Below are 20,650 nucleotides of genomic sequence, written 5' to 3' on the forward strand. Positions count from 1 at the left end.
CGCCCCCCCCCCCCCCCCCCGTTTCTCACTCGCCTGGCATTAGCAGGGGGTCGTTTCTCCCCTCCCCACCCCGGGGCCGCAGTGCCAGCCCCCCTCCGCCCCGCGTTAACGCCGCGCCCCCCATTCGCTCTCCATCCCCGCTGGAAAAAAAAGGGGGCAGGAGCAGGAAACCCAGATTTGCTGGCGCGCTGCTGCACTTCAGCGGAGATTTCTGTGCGTGCAGCTGGGCTTTGAATAAGGATTTAAAAAAAAAAAAAAAAAAAGGCACCAAACCCAGCCCACAGCACCGAGGCAGCCCGGTTGCTCCGTGGGAGGGGGCGGCGGGGCCGGCTCTGCGCGGGCGCGGCCGGCGCTGGGCTCGGGGGGAGCCTCCCCGCGCGCTCCCCCCCCGCCGCCACTCCAGCAGCTCCGCGGCTCCGGCTGCCGGGGCCGCCGCCGCGCCCGAGCCGCCCATGCGGGGGACAGCGCGGAGGGCAGGCGAACTCCCGGGGAAGGATGACCGGCGTCGCCGCGATCGTCTTTCTCCTGCAGCTCTTGCCCAAGGCGGGGGGACAGGTCTTCGCAGGTGAGTCCCGCACGGTTCCCTCCCCACCCGGTTGCGGGGCAGGCAGCCCCAACTCCGCACCCCATCTCTCTTTCCGGCCCCTCGGCCTCGCTCTCTGGGTGGGCCCCAGGGATGGAAGGCGGCCGGTCGGTGGGGGAAAAGGAACAGTTTTGTTTGTTTATTTTTTAATTTTTTTTTTAATTAAAAAAAAAAAGTCGGGTTGCGGTGGCGAGGCGTGGTCGGTGCCGCGCCGGGCTGTGGGAGGCTTTGCCGCTGTGGCTGCTGCCGCGGCCGGTACCGGTATCTGCGCTGTGGAGCGCGCGGTGAGATGGACCCACCGCCTTTTTTTTATTCTTGGATTCGCGGCGTTTGGAGTCCCTTTTTAATTTTATTTTATTTTATTTTTAATTTTATTTTTGTAGTAGCCACTCTGTCCGAGGCAGGTGGTGGTTCCGAGGGGTGTGCAGTTCCCCCTCAGCACCCCACGGTCGGGGTTGTTCGCAGAAGTTTGGTGGCAGCTTTTTCTCCCCTTGCATCTCGCAGCCCCGGTAACTTTCTCGAGGGGCTCAGCTGCTCGGGCTGGCTCCTTCCCAGTTGTCACTCTAGCTGCTGCTCTGCTGTTAAGGAATACTTTGCTCCCTGGCATGTGTACATTAATAGTAGCCGGCTATTTCCCCCCTCCTCCGAGTTCCTTTAGGCATACTTTGAATTACTTGAAGATGACAGGTGCTTATGGAGCCAGTTTTCTCCTTTTGTACGACTTTGTAGGTAAAGCAAAGATACATGTGGCTTCTCTCCCCCCCCCCCCTTGGATCTTTCAGTATGGCAATAATTTTCTCACTGCAGTTTTTCTTTATATTAAAAAATGAACAGCTGTAACTTTCTTCTCTCCTGACTTCATGTATCTAGCTTTCTAATTTTTTAATCATTTTTTTTTTCCTTATCTGTGTACTTAAAACAAGTAAACATTCCATGTGTAACATTGCCTAGTAGATATAAATCTCAGCGCCTCAGACTTGGCTTCATACCTTGAACGTGCCCAAGTTTAGTTGATCTTAAACCATGGAAGGTTTGTGGTTTTTTTTGTGGTTTTTTTTTTTTTCTTAGTTAAGATCAAGAGCAGATGAACTCTCTCACTGCTGTAAAACAGAAATAGCATGGAGTGTAAGAGATGCTGAGTCCGTGTACCTCAGATTGATCGCAGGGCAGCATGGCTCAGAAGAAAGTTTGGCCTGGGAATGGCCAGGTACAGGAGTCCCTGGTCAGCTCGGTGAAGAAGATGCTGTAACCCATCCTGCACGCTTTGACACTGCCATGGTATCCTGTTTACATTGCCAGGCAACTGCCCAGATCCGCAGATTTATTAGAAAGGCTGAGAAATCCAACCTGGTTTAAATAGCTTCTTCCTTGAGTAAGCAATATATGGAACTACCTTTTTTTTTTTTTCTTTTCCTCTTTTTTTTTTTTTTTTTTCCCCTCCTTTTTCTCTCTCTCTCAACTGTGTTTTTGTGTTCTCGACACTTGTCATATCAATTGAGATTAGATCCTCGGCTTTTGATGAATCATTTAGCCAGATGCTTAGAAAAAACAGTTTTCTGTGAAAATGGTGAACTTTTAAGGGGGAAGAAAATGCTTTGTAGTTGTGGAGAATAGCAATATAATATATAATTTCTATGAGCTAAACACATGCAAATTTAGGGATTACCCAGGTGTCTTCATTATTTTCAGAAAGCCATGAAATATTTTGTTTCATTCCTCAGTGCAGGGGTCAGTGACCATGAGTTTTCCTAATAATTAGTATCCCCTTGCACCTCCTGTTTTAGTGTGCTCCTTACCATCCAAAATAAGAGGAGCTTATTTTAATAAATAATGTTCTCCGAGCTGTTTCTGTTAATGAAGTTACAAGAAAGTTTTCTCCTCTTAGACTGCATATCTGGCATGAAGCGCAGTGGTCTGGACTCTGTCCGTACAGCTGATAGTTTTATGGTAGAAAGCAAAGCTTTTCAGATGCGCTTTGTCTCTCAAATTTCAGTGAAGTTTGGAGAGACCCCGGTTAATGCCGTCGGTGTATTTTCGCATCTTCCATCGGGTGGTGCTGTCTCCATAACTATTAGGATGCTAATACCTCCTTGTCTCTTTTGGATCAAATTATTTTCGGAAGCCTAATGCGTTTACTCAGCAGCCTTTTGCTAAACACACAACACCCCCACGCCCCCCCCCAAATCATTGTGGAAGAAGTTCGCTGGGTTTTTTCATTTGTTTTCTTATATGATAGTTAGGCTAAGAAGCAGGAAAGCCCCAAGTCTACATAAAATGGTGTTCAGTTCCTACCCGACTTGCACAGCTGCTGCTGCTTCTTCATATTACCCACAACATGTGAAATCAGAAATACTACAAAGCGACAGCAGAACGCTGATGGCTTCTTCCTGGACTACCTAACCTCATATTGAGGGAGCTGGTTAACGCTGATTTCTTCATGTAATTTCTGTGTTGTTCTGTTTCTAACTCTTCTCCACACCAATTACTTTGAGTTGCCTGCAGTCTCGCTATTTATTTATAACTGAAGGTATGCTTTTGAGTTTCTAAACTTTTTTTTTTTTTAGCTTTAGGGTCAGCTACCAATTTAATTCCTCTGCTCTTGTAGAGTAGAGACAGAAGTAACACCAGGCAATTCTAGTAATTGCTGATTCTTTTAGGTTTTCAGAAATGAAGGAACTTTTGCTTACAGGGAAGTTTTTCCTTCAAGCACGTGTGCAATTTTTCTCCCACCAAATATGTGGAGTGTTCTTGCAGTTGCTGTGCACTTTGCTCCAGTCTGGTTTGTGTGCATTTTTAGGACAGCAGAGCAGAGAATAAAGAGATCAAAGTCATCTGCAGCTGTGAAAAACCACCGGGGGAAAGTAGGACAGTGGGTTTACACTGGGACTGTTCACCTGAACACCGGATTACTTTGACCCTTGTTTTTTCTCCTGATGTTTGTTTTTCTTTATTTTTTTTTTCATTATTCTGCTCCTCCTTTTGCTGTAACTTTTGGATGCGTAGCTGTTTGCTTTCAAAGACTGCTGCTATGCCATAAAGTTACAGCGGTGGGTAGCTCATCACACAGGGTTTGCTGAGGGAAGAGGAGCAAGGAAGCAAACTGCAAGGAAATTTGGGGGGAGGATTAATTCGTTTACCGGCAGTCCATTTACTCACAGATTTTGCTGTCAGTAAATTGGCAGTGAAAAATGGATCTTTCTGAGCGAGCTACTCTGTGTGGCAATTGTTAACAATGCAGCCATTTAACTCAATAATCACTTTTCGCTCCCTCTGGGGAGCTGTTAGCACTACAATTCAACTTTATTTTTCATTCGTGGCTGGCTTGATTTGTTTTCTAATAAATAAACAATTAATATTAAAAAGGTTGACGCTGTGAAACTGCCTGTTTCGACAGTGGCAGGGAAAGGTCACTGTGTGTATGAAGGCATTTGTGAAGCTCTGAGTGATAATCCTTCTCTTTTACAAATGGAGAGCCCTTTTTTACCCTCCACCCTTCTGAAAGTCCCTCAGCTCTGCTTTTCTTGTTTAATTGTACTCTCTTTTTCAGTCTATTATGCTCTGTGTGCAGGCCCACGTGCTCCAGTTTTCATTAATATTTTGGGAATGATTTGGGACACTTACTGTAGAAGATGATTGTATTTTTTTAGAAGGCACCATCATCTGTTGCCATGGCAACCCGAATAGTGGTAAAGATGTAGGTCTGAGGCTTTGTGAACCTCAAAAGATATGGACAGGGGTTGTTTCTTATAGGAACAATTACTTTTGTATATAAAATCCAGTTAAGTGGAGAGAAGAAAGGGAAGTAAATTGATCTGTTCAGCATTGCACTGACAATCCTTCTTTTGAATAACATTCAGCACAGTAGGATCAGTGTCTCTCTGATTCTCTGTACGCATATAGGGGTTTTTTTTAAGCTCCTTATTTATCATAATAGTTGTTTTATGCCTCTGGTAATTTTCATTGTAATTTTATAAATGTGGTAAATGGATACGCATTGGCAGGTTTTGTTCTTTGCTTGAATGGGAAGTGCTGAACGTAGAATGGAGAGGTGTGCGACGTGAGCACTGAGGCTTAAATATTTTGGCAATGAGCAAATTTGAGACAGACTTAACATGGCCCTAATTTAAAAAAAAACCAAAAAAACAAAGCAGATGTGATCTGAAATCCACCTACCAAAATCTGATTGAGGTGTATGTGGGTTTGCTCACTAGTGTGAGCAACAAGACTTATCTGTTTTGCCATGGAAATACTGAAGCCTAGTTAACATTCGCAAAAACTCTGATGTTTGGGGGATGAGCAGCGGGAGCGCGTGTGTGTATTGCTATATAAAGCACGTGTCCTTTAGAGAGAGATGTCTTAATTTTTTATGGAAACTGCTTCAGTCTGTTTCCTCGGTGTCATGTAAAACACAGATAAAATATGTAACGCAGCTTCTAAAATGTGCTTGTAGGTGTGTTCAGAGATGAGTCTTTCCTTGCAGATGTTTTAAACAGCATCAGCATGTAGAAGTCACCTGCCGTTACAAACTGACCCAAGCTGTGGTCTGTATTTCCCGCTGCGGTGCGCGAAACCTCCTGTGCCTCCCACTGCCTGGGTGCCAGAGGGCTCCACTTCCACAAACAGCTTGTGGGTTGATGTTTCTTGGCTCTGTGGTGTCATTCTTGAGAAGAATATGGTATTTCTTGAATGTTTTATGGAGTAGTATTACTTGGCTCGTTTCAGCCAATGTATTTGGCTGAGAGTAATTTTTTCTTTTTTTTTTTTTTTTTTTTTTTTTTTTTTTTTTTTTTTTTTTTCCCCTGGTACCACTCATCTTTCCTAGTTCTCTAATTTTTGTTCTGATGGTGCTGTTTGTGCTGTCTAGCACTACTGGGTGTCAGTTCATTTAGATTATATTTGCTTTTTGGGGAAAATCTTTGCCCATCTCTTGACCCGTCGCCTTCCTGGCCCTGTGTTGCCTCTTACTTTTGAATGCCATTCACCACCCTGCTCTTCCTAGGCAAACACAGAAGAAAAGAGCAACTCTACAATCCCCAAAGCAGACAAATAAAGAAGGTTAATGCTGTTGATGGCATCAGAAAGAACTTCTTACAACCTAGCCTAGTCTTTCTGTACACCCGTGATTACTTAACAAGCAATTGCTTCTAGTGTTCATTATTGCAGGCTCTAAAGATCATATATCTTCATAGTAGAGGAGACAATTACCATGTCTTAATCAGACTATACATTATTTAATCAGACCCATTTGTTTTTTAATAAATGATAAAAACATCCCATCTATCATACCATGGTTCAGAGATGTTGGATACTTTGTAGGCTAGATGTCGGAGTGTTGCACCTTCCAGAAGAAAATGCTGGTAAGTCAGCTAAGGAAAACAAGGGCCTTTGGAGAAAGAAGACTGAAAGTGGTTTTTAATGCCAGAGTTAAAGATGGTGTGATTCTGGGGAGTGCAAGCATACCCACCTGTGAACGAGACCTGGTAAAGAGGACAAAAAGCCCTGGGAAGAGTGAACCTACTTAGTGCCTGGTCTCCTCTGACTTTCCTATTTTCTTTTAACCAGTGCCTGTAAATCAATCCAAGGCCAGCTGCTTGATTTGTCCCTGCTCCTTGCAGGGGGGTTGGACTAGATGACCTTTGAAGGTCCCTTCCAACCCTAACCGTTCTATGATTCTATGTTTTCTCCTTTTCTTCAGCTAGATCTCTTGGGGACTGCGGGCTTGGGGATTGAAGCCAGCTCCGTGAATTCTGCCGTGGTTTGAAGTGGTGCAGCTCATGTAGTTAAAGAATGATTGAGCTGCTTGTGAATTTTGGGAGGATGGGACCTGGCTCTTGTTCCTTGATATTTCTGAGTTCATCTCTCAGGAATGCTGTGGGGTTTGACAGCTGATGATGTTGTGTGGGCACAGATCAGTGCTGCAGCCTGAGCAACCTACGGTTATGCAAACTGCTTTATTCAGCTATGCTGTTTCCTTTGTACTGGAAACACTCAAAGTACCGTGTATCTGGTGTTTTGTTAGCCGAAATGTCATCAGATCCAACGTAACAGAGGAAACGGAGTTTACAGTGTTTTTTCCTGTACATCCTTATCATAATCCCAGCATCGTTCCTGGGTGGTGGCTACGTTAAATCACTGGGAAGCAGCTCTCAGCAGCTTACACAGCTCTGCGTTGAGCAAAGGAGGGCTGCATCCCTCCTTGTCCTCTGCAATGTCGTAAAGAACAACAATATCAAGAGTATTACAGCTTAATCCAGGGTTTATCCATTTGTATGTTGGAGGTGAGTCCTCCTCTCTTTGAGTGTGAAGAAAGTACCATTACCTGCTTGAGCAGAGGTGGGGCTCCGCACTGTGCTGGGGATGCTGTTCTTGAAATGTTGTGCTTTTGGCTCCATTTCTGCTGGATTTGCCGTTGTTACTGGAGTGGCCTTAGTCTGCGTATGTGTGAACCTTCATTCCCTTAGTATCGACTCAAATAACGGAGAGATGCTTTGCAAATAGGAAAAAAAAAAAAAAGCCTAAATAGGCAAATAGAGTAACAGTGTGCAGTGTGCTTTCAGGTTCTGATTTTAATGGAAAAGCATGGGGTCGAGAATGGTATCAGTGCCACATGGTTTTGTTTATTTAAGAAGAAAATAAAGCCTGGTAAAAGTGTTTCTCAGCAGAAAGCATGTGTGGTTGTGCTCACCTAGTAGAAGTAGGATGGGAAGATGAAGTGGGGGAGGAATTAGAGCAATTTGACTGCTGTGTAGATGGGGCTTTCTTCCTTTAGAAACACGCTTACTGGAATTGCAGCAGTATTTGCTGGATAAGCAGAAGAGTACTTCTGTCAGCAAGATGGGAAGCTGCTGCGCTTGATGGTTCGTTTCTCCAGAGTAGGGATTTTCTGTCAATGTGCACCCGTTCATGTGCTGGCAGCACGGATCTTGCTCTGCACTTCTAGGTGCGAATTCAATGCTGTGATAGAAGAAGTTGTTGGTGAAACTGAAGTGTAATGTATTTCTGCCACAATCAGTTGTTTCTCAGGGAAATATTTCATGTTTTGATGCTTGTTCAGAGGTGTGTGGCTGAAAAGAGGTATAGTTTAGAGGGAAAAAAAAAAACCAACACAAACCAACCAAACAAAAATGTTAAGCCAAGAGACTGTATGTGTAACTTCACATTTGACTGCATTGATTTGGTGTCAAGAATTTTTACTACTTTGTTCTCTTTCTTTGTTGCTAAGACCTTTTCAGTTCCAATATAAATGTTCACCAGCTACTTATAGTGTTTTCCATGCAAGTCTGCCTGTTTGCAAGAGGTGTCTGGATCCGTATTCTCTAGCTTTTTAGCTTGGATGTGTTCAGAAGCTGACTGAGCAGAAGAGCTTGTTACCTTCCTTGTCACCCTGGACTTGGTAGGCAATTGTCAGTTTGTAAGGGTACCAAGTCATCTCTCCTAGTGAGCATCTTTAATGCAAAATCCTTTTTTTTTCCTCTTTATTTTTTTATTAAACCTAATGTGGTAGCTTTATTGTATAGTAACTTTGAAACATCTGAAGAGCCAACTGTGTTAAAACACTTCAGAGGCACAAATGACTCATTTTTGTACCCCGAAGAACACTTTAATCTTGCAATTGTATAAGAGAGAAACAAGAGGAAACGGGAGCAGCGTCGCAGCCAAGCAGCGAGGGTGGCAGCTGAGGAGACACTAGCGCCTTTGGGTTGGGGGTTGGTTATGGAGAAGGTGATGGGAGGGCGAGTATTGATGAGATGATAGCAGTAGGGGGAGGAAGCATGAAAAGAAACACGAAAGGTAAGAGGAACCTGACAGGGATGGAAGCAGATGTGAAATAAAGCTCAGAACCTGGCTGCTGTTCCTGATGCTCGCAGACTGGGAGGATGGCTGCTGCTGCTGTCACCTCTGTTGTTTTCCTTCCTGTATGTTAACTGTCAGCCAAAGTTATTGCTAGATAGTTTGTTGCTGCAAATTTTGGTCCTTAGGGTGAAACGTGGGCTGCAGTGCCTACTTTTCATAGTCCTTCCTTAATTTCACCGTGATGTTTTCTCCAGCTGGTTGAGCATATGTCTTCACAAAACAAACAGATAAGAATATTTCGAATTTACTAGTTGACCCATTGTAGGTTTGCTTGGAAAAGCATCTGTTAAATTTGCCAGTTGCTAATATTTTGGGAGCCTAGAACATGACAGAAGCGGTTTTTCCTGTTGTTACTGTAGCTCAGCTGCTATTTCAGAGATCTGTTCCTGCACTTGCTCTACAGTTGTGCACTGTTTATTTCGGTGATGAAAAAGAATAAGTATACAGAAAGAAAAGTCTTTGTCTTGGCCCTCCAAACAACACTGCTCTCCATCCCTGTGTGTGCCAGAGCAGCTCATCGGGATAGCAACCGTCTCTGAGTACCTTAGCGCATCGCTGGGCTCGCTTCAGAGCGATGTAAGCGTCCAGAACTCATTATGTCCATCAGCAAGCTAAAGCCAGCTGCTCGTCTTTGCTCCTTCCCTTCAAAAATAATTTCCGAAGCTCAGTGTTGGTTTGAGGCGGACAACTTTGCTGTGTTACTGGCTCTGACTAAACAGGACGTAACCTTCTGATAGATTTGACTTTCAGATTGGTGGCTTGCGGCTCGCGGCGCTCCTGTGGTCTGGCTGTTTGGGGCCAGCACTGACTCATTCCCTCTAGGACAAACGGATCCCTCGGAGTCACCCTGCGGCACTGGGCTTGCGTCCTGCCTGCAAAAGCAGGTACAGAGGCAGCGATGGCCGGTTTGCTTGCCAGGCAGTTATTTTGTGTTATTCCTGCATACAAACACATGCAGGTAGCTATTGCCAGGGATGCTGCTGGCTGCTTGGATGCTACCTAGTTAAGTTGGACACACTATTTAATTTCTGTGGGAAGGAGAAAAAAAATAAAATCATTAAATCTATGAACAGTCAAAAGTTTCCACAAATGTGATCTGAAAATTGATTTGTAGGAAAACTACTCTAAAATGAGCAGTTCATGAGATTCAAACATTCCAGCATGAATAATAATATAAAAAAATCTATATAATCTAGTACAAAATAATATATTTCAATAAATGTTGTGTAGAGAGTCTTGCATGTACTTTGAAAAGGGATTTCTCCTATGAAAATGATGGTCAGGACACCACTCCAGCCTCCGGAATATATTATCGTTGTTAGCAATAGGGCTTCCTAGACAAACAGTAAATGTATTTTTATGATTAAAAAAAGGAAGACGGTGTATGCACTAAGAGATATCAGCACGTGGCAGCAATAACCAGGGAAGCGGAAAGCTTGGAAATAAACAAACACACTGTCTCTGTTGGCACAGGGATAACCCTGGAGACTGCCAAGGCCAGAGCCTGCAAAAATAAGAAAGTATAATTAATTGTCCTTAAATGAACCTACCAAGCAAAAAAACTCCTTTTTAAACTAAACTCTCAACTTTGTGTCTTTTTTTAATAAAGCTTTTACCACCTGCCAAAGTTTCTGATGTTCTGTAATGTGCATATTTCCATTTCAGGGCATGTGTAGTGTAAAGAATTAGTGTACGGAGTATAGCTGCCTTGGACATCTGTTTTATGATTTGCTTTTTTTTTTTTTAGCAGTAATACAAACCTACTTCTCAAAATGGCTGAGAAGTAATGTTTTGGAACAAAGTCTTGAAGGCCACTCAGCAGCTGTCTATATTTAAATCACTCCCTGTTTTGTTTTAAGAGGTTTTCTCTTCCTTCCGCTGATTCCGATGCTTGCGCTGATGTGAAGAGCTCTCATGGCAGGAAAGCAGAAGGGTGTTATTTCCCCCCCCACTCTCCCAAAAAGCTTGTGCTGGTGAGCTGCTATTGCTAACAGAATGCTGAATAAATGAGTTTTAGAGAAAGAAGTACCAAATTTCCTTGTGTCGCTTCGTATACTTCCCAGTGCTTACTGATTTTGGGGGTAACTTGCAGATATTTGGCACCTAGAGCATGCAGAAGCATTAGCAATACAAGTTTCTATCGTGTATCCTGCTTGCCAAGTGTAATTGATGTCAAAATTTCTGGAAAGAGGTACGGAATGAGTGTTTGGATTAGATGTTGTACGTAATTTACCCTTAACATGCTTCCTTATAGCATAGGGGACGGCAGAAAGATCACTGATCGGGGTCAGACTTCAGATACAATTTCCATTAAAGTTCAGGAGAAATTCAGAAGGAGTTCCTTTAAATTTTTTCTTATGAAGGTAAACTTTAAAGAACTGCGGATTGGAGAAATAATCATTGGAGACAGGAGTCACAGGTAGAAATTGAGCCCCAATCTTTGAAAGTTTTGCAATATAGATCCAGAGTGAATGCGTATACAAAGTTATTTTGAGTGGATGGGAGAAGTCTGGGAGTGATTAATGCTGAGATTTTGAGAGAACTGACAATTGACAGCATATTTGCATGCAGCTGAACACGAATTTGAAAAGAAGCAAGTACACTAAAGGCAGAATATGCCACCTGCTGTGTATGTAGTTTTAAAAAGTGTATGTCTGGGCTTTTTTTTTTTGTCTAAAATATTCCCCTCAGCCCTGAACATCATCTTATTCCTGAGAGTGACAAATTAAAGTATCAAGAACACATACAAGTGACAGCAATTTCTCCACTTTTGAGCAGATATTTACAATATCTAAATACATTTTGCTTCCGTACCTGCAACTGAGAGTGGAGCTGTGAAAGGGAGAGCACCTCGGAGAAAAGGAAAGGGGAGGCAGGGAGAATTATTTAATGTGCACAAAGACTAACAGAATGAGATTGAAACAAGAAAATAATTTACTCTGAGCATTAGGAAAATCTTGCTGCAGATCCATGAGGTTGTGGGATTGTGTCCCAAAGGAAACGGTGGAAACTCTGTTGTCTGAGTCATTTTAATTTAGACAGGACAAAATAATTAACTGTCTTCTATAGAGAGGAAAAAAAGGTACTGCACTCTGTGAGAAAACAAATTGAATAATCCACTGCAGGCGCTTTTCTCTCATTTTCTAACTTTCTTATAATGCTGTTGAAGAGGGAAAAGAGGAGGAGGTATAGCAAGAAAAAAGAGGATGATGCACTCAGCTTATATTAAGTGATGTTAACACATTACTACTTCTCAACTGTTTTTAATTAATTTCACTAAATAGCAGTTGCATATTTGTTAAATATCAGCAGCTTTATGGTGAAGTCAAGCCTGCATGACTGCATCATGTCCCCCTCCACATTCCTCCCACTCCCCTCCTTCAATCTGTGTTCGGTCTTGATCTGACCTTGGGGCAAATAGAGAATGCAGTATTTAAAAAAAAAAAACAAAACAAAACAAAAAACAACTCCACCACCAACAAAAAAAAAAAACAACACAAAAAAACCCACAAAAACCAAAAAACGCCCACCAAAAATATCCAAAACAAACAACTGAATGCTATGTATGACTTGTAGGTGCTAAGAAAGTACATAGTGTATGAGTCGGAGAGAGGAGGAGTGTTAAGCATGTGATGGTTTGTTTCTGCATCATCGTTCCCAAATGATTCTGGGTGAGTTGTTCAAGCCACTAGCTGTTACCCCTGTGGGGCACATGATTTGGACCCCTGGCTATAACATCCACAACGGCTTTAGAAGCCATGGCTGGAGCTGAGACCAGTGGCACTGTTCCCCATGTGTGGGATTGATGGAGGTTCCTGAGGATTCTGAAAATCCTTGGGTGCTTTGAATGGAGTTAACGTAGAATCAGAATGGTTTGGGCTGGAAGGGACTTTTAAAGCCCATCCAGTCCAACCACCCTGCAAGGAGCAGGGCCATCTCCAACCAGATCAGGTTGCTCAGAGCCCCGGCCAACCTGGTCTTGAACGTTTCCAGGGATGGGGCATCCACCACCTCTCTGGGCAACCTTCCTTCATCTCTCTTTGAGTCCCTGAAATGGGGAGGGGTGAACACAGTGCTGTGGGGTGGGGGTGGTGAGTGCATCTGTGAATGTTTGTGAAGGAACAGCAATTCTATAGCTGTAGAGAAATCTGAGAGGAAATTAATAATTCTCTCTGTGGAGATCAGTTTGCATAGAGTGCAGTAAATAATGCATGGGGCCACAGCGCTAACAATGAGAATAAAACAAAATATTGAATAGCTGCTTATTCAGTAAGTATAATATATAATCTTTTGCATAGAACAAAAAAAGGTCCTGTGGCAGAAAAGAATATGTGATCAGGTAATATTTTTTTAAAGTCAAATCTACAAGAGGACTGATACAGGGTTTTGTGGACAACCTTCTGCTAGAGCACTTAATACCATTCAGAAAGCTAGATTCTTTTTTTTTTTTTTTTTAAATATTGCTTTTAACAATGTTAATTTTTTCTTAGTCTCCCTTTGTGCCATACTTGTGCAATAAGTATTTAATACCCTGCCTCCTCTTTTTTTTTTTTGGTTCTGTAACACTCCAGAAATGATGCAGTAGGCATACGAGCAAAAGTTTGGGTACTTGTGCAGAGTGAGCTGTGCAAGCAGCTGCTCTGTAAGGCGATCGCGGAGGGTTGCGTGGAATTGTGTTGCCGTTTGGATGCGACCTGCAAGCAGACAGTTGGACTGCAATGAATTTGGGTTTGAGGGTTTATGATTGGTTTATAAATGTGTTTGCTACATGATGCTTCATGGCGCGCTCATTTTATGCGTCTTGTTTGATTCAAAATCAGCATCATGTATGCAATTAAGGTCATCTTGTGCTTTGTTCACTTTAACTGAAATGGTAGAAAGCTGGGTGGGGAAACTAGTGCTGTTGCAATTAAATTGAATAACTGATTATTTGAATCCTATCAAAGAAAAAAGGAGGTGAGAAAATACCATGTTCTTTATCAGTCAGCTTGAGGGAATTCATGTCTTCTGAGAACTTCTATTCTTTTATTATTTGTCTCAGTATTTACATTATTGCAGTGTTTAAAGAGACAAATAATGAGTTTTGTAAAAACTTTATCCTTTTTCTTTATACCCACAGGCTTCCAATTTATTTTTTCCTTACTCTGCTCTTACTTTGCAAGCCATATATAGTGGCCATTCGTTCCTCCTGTGTCCAGGGTGCTTCCTGCTACGCCTGTCAGTGTTGTTTGGCGTTGTTCTAGGAACTAATTGTGGTCCAACAGCAGGTGCGTGTGCCCGTGTGCTCCCGGCATATGCCTGATAAACATACAGATCGGTTCCTGTGCTGAGGCTGTAGAGGTGAATGGATTTATTTAGGAATCCTCTGTAAGCTTTCCTCTTCACTGCAACAACTCTCTGCTAAGAAAAGTAAGAAGATAAGAAAGAAAAACTCAGCGATTAAAAATGTTTTAGTAGAACTTTTTCTAAGAGGATTTTTGTTAGTCTTCCATATTAAAAACTAGATGTCGTATGTGTTTGTTGGATGGGGGACAGCACTGTGGTGGCTTCATGCTGTGCTGTTGGCACAAGGAGGGAAGCCTTAGTTGAAGGTGTTCTGGTGTCACTGGGCTGCCATCAGCTCGTGGGTTTTGTTTTTCCAAGGCTGATCCTGAGCTTGTCCCAGCCAGCCAGGAGTGCACTGCAGGCCTGCCGGGTGCATTAACACATCTTCAGGTGGGAACCCATGCCAAGGATCTCGATGTCATGGAAGAAGCTTGAGATAAGTCACCAAAAACTGGGAGAAGTGTGGTGGGATTCATAAATTAGCTTTTTACTGCTGTGGATTTGGTTTCCACTGGCATCTAATTCATGTGGGAAGGAAAGTTGTAATTTTTCAGGATATTTGTCTGTGTCAGAACGGTGACTTAGTTAATTGTTCAGAAGTAGGTAGCGCTTAGAGTGTTTCTTCTATGGGAACTCAGGGCAAAACAGAAGCCTGGAAACTTGACCTGCAGTTTATTGATAGCACGTGTTCATAGGACGCAGTGATGACGTAGCAGAAGGTAACAGGAGCAGGAGTTGCATGTTCAGGCTGATGCTTACACAGGACTTGGCCTTGACTCTTTCTGCTCCCTTCCTTCCATGTTAATGTTTTAAAAAGAAAATAAATTCGGCTGAAGAATTATTTTTGTATTGAATACTGTTCCCCAGGATACCTCTCCTCAGGTAATAACTTTGGTTGAAAAGATATTAAGGAGGAGGAAAATGTTTACACAATGTTTACGCAAGGCGAATCAAGTACAGGACCGTTATCTGCAATATATGTGTAAATACACAAGGGAAATGATTTTTTAAAAAAACATGTTCTAAGATTAACATGAATAAAGGTCTTCCCTTCCCCCAGTCCTTTATGATACTTCACTGTTAATTAATCTTTTAGAAGTAAGTGTATCACAGCCCTCTGCTTTCTGTGTGCTCCTGGTTTTCTGGGATAATTGAAAAGCTCTGACTCACTGTCCTTGTGTTTCATAATCTCACAGGTGAAAATGAAATCTTGCCCTTTTTAGCTAACTTTAGCTTGCTTTGAAAAACAGCCTATTGAATGCTGTACTGAAATAATGCAAATTGTGTGAGAAGCATGCTCCCTTCATAATACTTTTTATACTCGCAGGAATTTCTGCATCGAGACACTTGGGCATGAATAGATAAATATTTTGTGATGCTTAGATCAGGGTTTTGGAGGCTCAGGTCTTATGTTCCAAGCTCTGTTCCCCATCTTGTTTTATAACCTTGGGCAAGTTATTTTTCCCATGTCTCAATTAAGTCTATTGTAAGTGGCATATATGTCTCTTTTCTATCTCACAGGAGCCAGGGGAGGCTTAATTAGCACTTACTTCCAGATCTCCTGACAAAAGGCGATATGAGTGCAGCATGTTTTCAGGATGGCTCCCCTCTCGCTCCCAATATTATCAAATGATACCTTCTCTAGAAGGTTTGATAAGATCTTGGCTGTCATCCATGAACATGCTTTGAGTGAAGTCAGTAGAGCCACTTTTTTTTTTTTTTTTTTTTATACCTTCCAAAAGTTTATTTTCATGAATGCTAAATGGTGTGCAGATCTTCCTTGCAGTAGAGATAATGGTCCTCTATTAACCAGCTGAAATGAGAACTGGTGCTCCCACCACTATCTGGTAAAAACCAACCAAACAAAACCCTTGGGGAAAAAAAAAAAAAAAAGAAAAAAAAAAAAACCAAACCAAAACAAAAAACCAAACAAAACCCCTGGGAGGAAAAAACAAACAAACAAACAAAACCCCTGGGGAAAAAAACAAAACAAACCCCTCAGAAAACAAATGAAATGTATCCGAAGTCCTATACTGAGGTTTGTATCTTCCAGGATTTGTTTTACAGTGTGGCAGCTTGTATCTTACTCTCCTGCCCTGGTTGCCTTTCGCAGCCGAAGCGTGGAGGTCAGGGTGAGAAACGGAACTGGTTTCCCCGGAGAGCCCTGTGTGCAAGCTGGGCAGGGTAGATGATGGTTTAAATTGGGGCTGCTGGGAGAAGGCGGCTGTAATTATGAGTGCCTTTGGGTTAGGGACTGTGTGTGACCTTTTTAACAAAAATAAAATAGAGGTTTACTGAAGATGTGGAAGTCTTGCTCCCCCAGAAGGAGTTTTGTGCAGGTGCCTGGGATGTCCCCCGTTGTACATGGCTTCTGGAACGTGCCTTTTTGGAAGGTGCTCTGTGGCAGGTCACAGAAGCATTGAGGCAGGGCACGTTGGTTGTCACAGAGCTGACAAGTCTTTTTAAGAAAGATGGCATGACAGCACATACACAAGTGCAGGGACGTGGAAGAGGTTTGGTTTCTCATTTGAGAGCTTGTTGAGAATTTATTTTGAGGTGAGACCATCTTTTTTTTTTTTTTTTTTTATTTGTGATTGATTTATGTCTGCGTTGTGGTAGAGCAAAAGTTTAATGCGTTTCTTCTGGGCATTGAGGGCACTTTTAATGGACCCAGATCACTCTTTTTCAATTTGTCGTACTGTGACAAGTTTGTGAGGGGTGAAACACAATGCTGTTCAGATATGCTGTTGGTTTTTCCTCCTGACTAAAGAAAGCATTTAATCTCACTTCTGAACCTATCTCTCCAAATCAGCAACTAGTAGTTCCTCTTATCTTTATCATGTGTGTTTTATGTGAACAGTGAAGATGCTTCCAGTTTAAAATGGTCTAAAACGGTACTTTCCACCTTCTTCATCTGTAGTTGTTCAAGAGTACGTAGAGAGCTACGCAACTGTTGCATTAAATGGCATTGATACTGGAACTGAACTGCCGAATGGTTGAGGTGGGACAGGACCTCTGGAGATGGTCTGATCCAACCCCCTGCTCAGCACAGGGTCATCACCTGCAGCAGGTTGCTCAGGGCTCAGCCCAGATGGGTTTTTAATAGATGGGTTTTTAATTTATCTAAAGACAGAGACCTACAGCCTCTCTGAGCAACTTGTTCCAGCGTTTGACCACTTTCAGAGTAGAAAAGCTTTTGTTTTCATATTTAAATTGAATTGCTTGTGTTTCAGTCCATGCTCTTTGCCTACTGTCCTTTCTCTGGATGCTGCTGAGAGGAGTCTGGCTCAATCTTCGCTCCTTCCCATCAGCTATTTATGGACACTAAGATCCCCATGAACCCTCCCAAGGCTGAGCTATCCCAGCTTTCCCAGCCTCTCCTCCTATGTTGGATGCTCCAGTCCCTAGACCATCTTGGTGGCCCTTTGCTGGATTTGCACCAGTACATGCATGTCTGTCTTGTAATACTTGTGTGGTGCACACGCGTGTTTTAACTCTGCACATAGCGGTGCAATCCTAATGCAGTACCTGTTCGCATCTACACATTTTGTCTGTGTATTTTTACACTCACACATGCATATATATATATATATGTATATATCTTAGGGTTTTATTTGGAGATAGCTGATAGACAGGGCAGGATTTCCCAGGTGGTTCTGGTTTGATTAAATTTCAGTTTGTGCTTCATCAAATATTTGACTTTGCTGAATAAATTGGTATATTATGTTAGCTCATCCTGATTTACTGTCTCAGTGCTATCCACTAGGTACAGAAAGGTGTAATCATCAGCGTGTCAGTTGCTGTTATATTTTAATTTAAGGAAAAACATACTAATTCCTTTTTTGAGACAACATACAAGAGGGGAGAGAGATTTGTAGGTGAAATACTGACTTATCTAGAATGTTTTCTGCTAGGAGTTTTTTTTTTAAGGCATCTTGAAAAATCTGGGTCTTTTGGACTGGAAAAGGCTCGTAGGAGTCAGACCTTAAAGTCTGGAGGTGTCCCTGCTGTCCAAGTGGCGACTTGGCTTTGTAGAACTGAGCTTATGGTGTGTTCAAATTCTGCAAATCAGAAAACAAAGGCAATTTATTTTCTCTTATGGTATGCTGAATGAGTTGGGGCTGTTTGTGGTTTAACTTTTTCACTAAACGCTTTTATTGGAAGTGGTGCCACAAAAGTAGTGTTGCTTATTTGATACCTCCAAGATGATAGGAAAATCTTTTTTTTTCATAGAATAGTTCATAGAATCATAGAATGGTTTGGGTTGGAAGGGACCTTTAAAGGTCATCTAGTCCAAGCCCGCTGCAAGGAGCAGGGACAGCCATGTATTTTAAGTTTACTTTTTGCATTTGTTCACATCTTAAATAAAACAGCATCACAGTCTTTGTAGGAAAAAAGAGGAGGACTTTTTCATTGTTGGAATTAAACATGACTAGAGAAAGCTCTCTGTAGAGGATGATTTCTACTCTGCGTTGTGGGTGTGGGCTGTCTGCCCAAGCTGATCTCAGCTTTATCTGCCCTATGGTTCTTCATTCTTGCACGGTCACACATGGCTCCATTGGTTCCTCTGGTTCCCGTTACAGGATTGATAGCACTGCCGCTCTGCCTGCTTGGACTAAACGGAATGATTTACAAAATATTACTTTGCTTTTGCAGTAGTCTGTAAACTGCAAGTAGTCTTCAAAACATGTTTAATAGTATTTTAAGTGTGTGCATTAAACAGGGTAAGAGAGAGCTGCTCAGGGCCTCTGCTCAAAGCTCCTGCTGTGTCAGTGAGGATGGGTGTAGGCATTCATTTAGGCTTTTGCACGTAGCAGAAGATCAATAGACTGAGTCTGAATGAACTCCTGGTTTATGGTTATTCTTGTCTGGCTCAGCTGATGGCTGAGGTTGTACAGGCTCCTCTGGCTGTGGAGAGGCTTTGGTTAATACCTGAGTGCTCACAGGGTGACAGCCAGCACCAGACCAGAGCCAGCCTCAGTAGCATCTTTAAAAGTCATGTGACTTCTCAGGTAATGGGTGTTCCCCAGTCATAAAGTCCCATCTTCTACTGGGAACTGGAGAACTCTGCATCATGAGCCCCAGCCCTGGGGACTTCATATCAATCTGGGCAGTGAAGGGATGGAATCCTGGCTAGTGTAAAGATCTAGAGATGTATACGCACCCTGCTCCTTATGGCCCATCATGCTATCTTGGGGAGCGGGTGACCTGTTAATGCAGGGCTATAGGTGTGGGGAGCAGACCTCCTGCATTAAACTTAATTTGCTTTTATAGCCCCGGTTTGTCACAGACGCGCGTAGCTGAGCCTGCTTGTACTTTGAGCTGACTGTAAGGCGGCGGGGCTGGCTGCTTGATAGGGTTTCAAGCACAAGGGAACTGGCTGTGTTGCAAAATGCTGAGCTCAGCAGGCTGTTAACGTAGCTGCAGCACTTCATATTTGACTTGTGCATGGAGCAAACTGTCTTCAGCTTGGTCACTGACTAAGTGAGATGCCCTCTGTGTGAGAAGATCGACAAATGCCTGTGTAATGTCCTCACATTAAATTATCAATAATATTGGCCATTAGGCTTGTTTAGGAGTGATAAAAGGGAAGGACGGTCGCAAAGAAGCGCAAGTTGTAGAGTGTGAGGGAACTTGAGGAGCTCAGGAGGTGGAAGGAAGGAGCGAAGCAAGCTGTGAGAGAAATGGGCTGTGCTGAGCTCAGGCACTGTGCAGGTGGATGTGAAAAAGGGACTTTTTCAGAGCATCCCAGGCCATACGCCGCTCTACGTGCCTTCCTGGAGGACCTGTTACCAGCTGGAGGACGCTGAGGATTTCTTAGTCCCTAAGAAACCATGGGAGGACCTGGGCTGCTGTTAGCCTGCTCGGTGACTTGCTGTTCCACAGAGGATTTAAGAGTTCTCCCTGCAAAGACTTACACTGTAAGAAGAGTGGGTTTTTTTCCAGATTTGAAAGAAAATTCCTTTCCTCAGTGGAAAATAGGAGGGGAAAACCAAGGTAGTGCTGAGGAAGTCTCTCTTCTGAATGCCTGTTGAAAGCTGCCCTGGGTCTGTACCTTGGTTTGAGCGCTGTTTGGGTGGGAGGTGGATGTCAGGCGTGCTGATAAACGGCCCAAGGCTGAATTACTTTGTAAAACTGCTTCAGGGAGTCCTTAGATGTGATGGTTGGGAAGAGGAAGGAGGCAGAGGGAAAATCAGGAGGTTGTGAAAATGAGAGGAGTAGGGCAAGAATGGGAGGAAAACACAATGTGGTGGATGGTTTGGGTCAGCTGTGAACTGGTGACTCCTATTGCTGCTTTTTCTGTGATTCTGGGTATTCTGAGTTGTTATTTGGTGAAAGCCCAGTTCCTCTGGCCCCTACTCCGAGGGCAAGTGCTCCAGCCCTGACCATCTGGACGGTTCTCCGCTGGGCTTGCTCTCCCCTGTGCTTCGGTCCCTCCCTTGCCTGAAGCCGTAACCTCTATCCTAGTTCAGATGGGTCCTGGTCAAGATGGCAGATCTGCTGGCAGGGATGCTCTTTCCTGCTCCGTCAGATGGATGCTGTCTCTTGCTCATGGTCCTCAGCCCTTGGAGGGTCCTGGGGACGTAAGAGCCAAAGCCCTGTCTGGGACGCCAGCTGAGCAGCTGTGTGCTAAATGCAACCTCCACCCGTATTTCTGCCCAGTGGGATGCTGAGTTCTCATCATGACATTTTTCTTGAAAATGAAACACTGAAAAGGAGCTGTGACACCAGGTAGTTACTGAAGGCTGTAATGTGTCATCTAGTAAGTCAGTGTTTCAGGGTCCTAGTTGCAAAACCTCTTAAAGTTGTGGTGGGTTTTTTTTGTTTTGTTTTGTTTTTTTTTTTCTTTTTTTTTCTTTTTTTTTTTTTAATGCAGAATCCAGAGAT

The 20,650-nt window shown here is 43.2% G+C and overlaps 1 protein-coding gene across 2 annotated transcripts in view; it reads left to right on the plus strand.

The window, feature by feature from the left end:
- The first annotated feature begins 398 nt into the window (after positions 1-398).
- The window catches only part of PTPRT (protein tyrosine phosphatase receptor type T), a 444,344-nt gene continuing 424,092 nt past the window's right edge, over positions 399-20,650 (plus strand). For both annotated transcript variants that reach the window (XM_086760452.1, XM_086760451.1), the window contains exon 1: positions 399-565. In XM_086760452.1, coding sequence (XP_086616578.1) covers positions 496-565 — 70 coding nt within the window. In that variant the 5' untranslated portion in view covers positions 399-495. The remainder of the gene's footprint in view (positions 566-20,650) is intronic.

This window comes from Chlamydotis macqueenii, chromosome 16 (genome assembly GCF_036417535.1).
Source record: "Chlamydotis macqueenii isolate bChlMac1 chromosome 16, bChlMac1.mat, whole genome shotgun sequence".
Lineage (NCBI taxonomy): Eukaryota > Metazoa > Chordata > Aves > Otidiformes > Otididae > Chlamydotis > Chlamydotis macqueenii.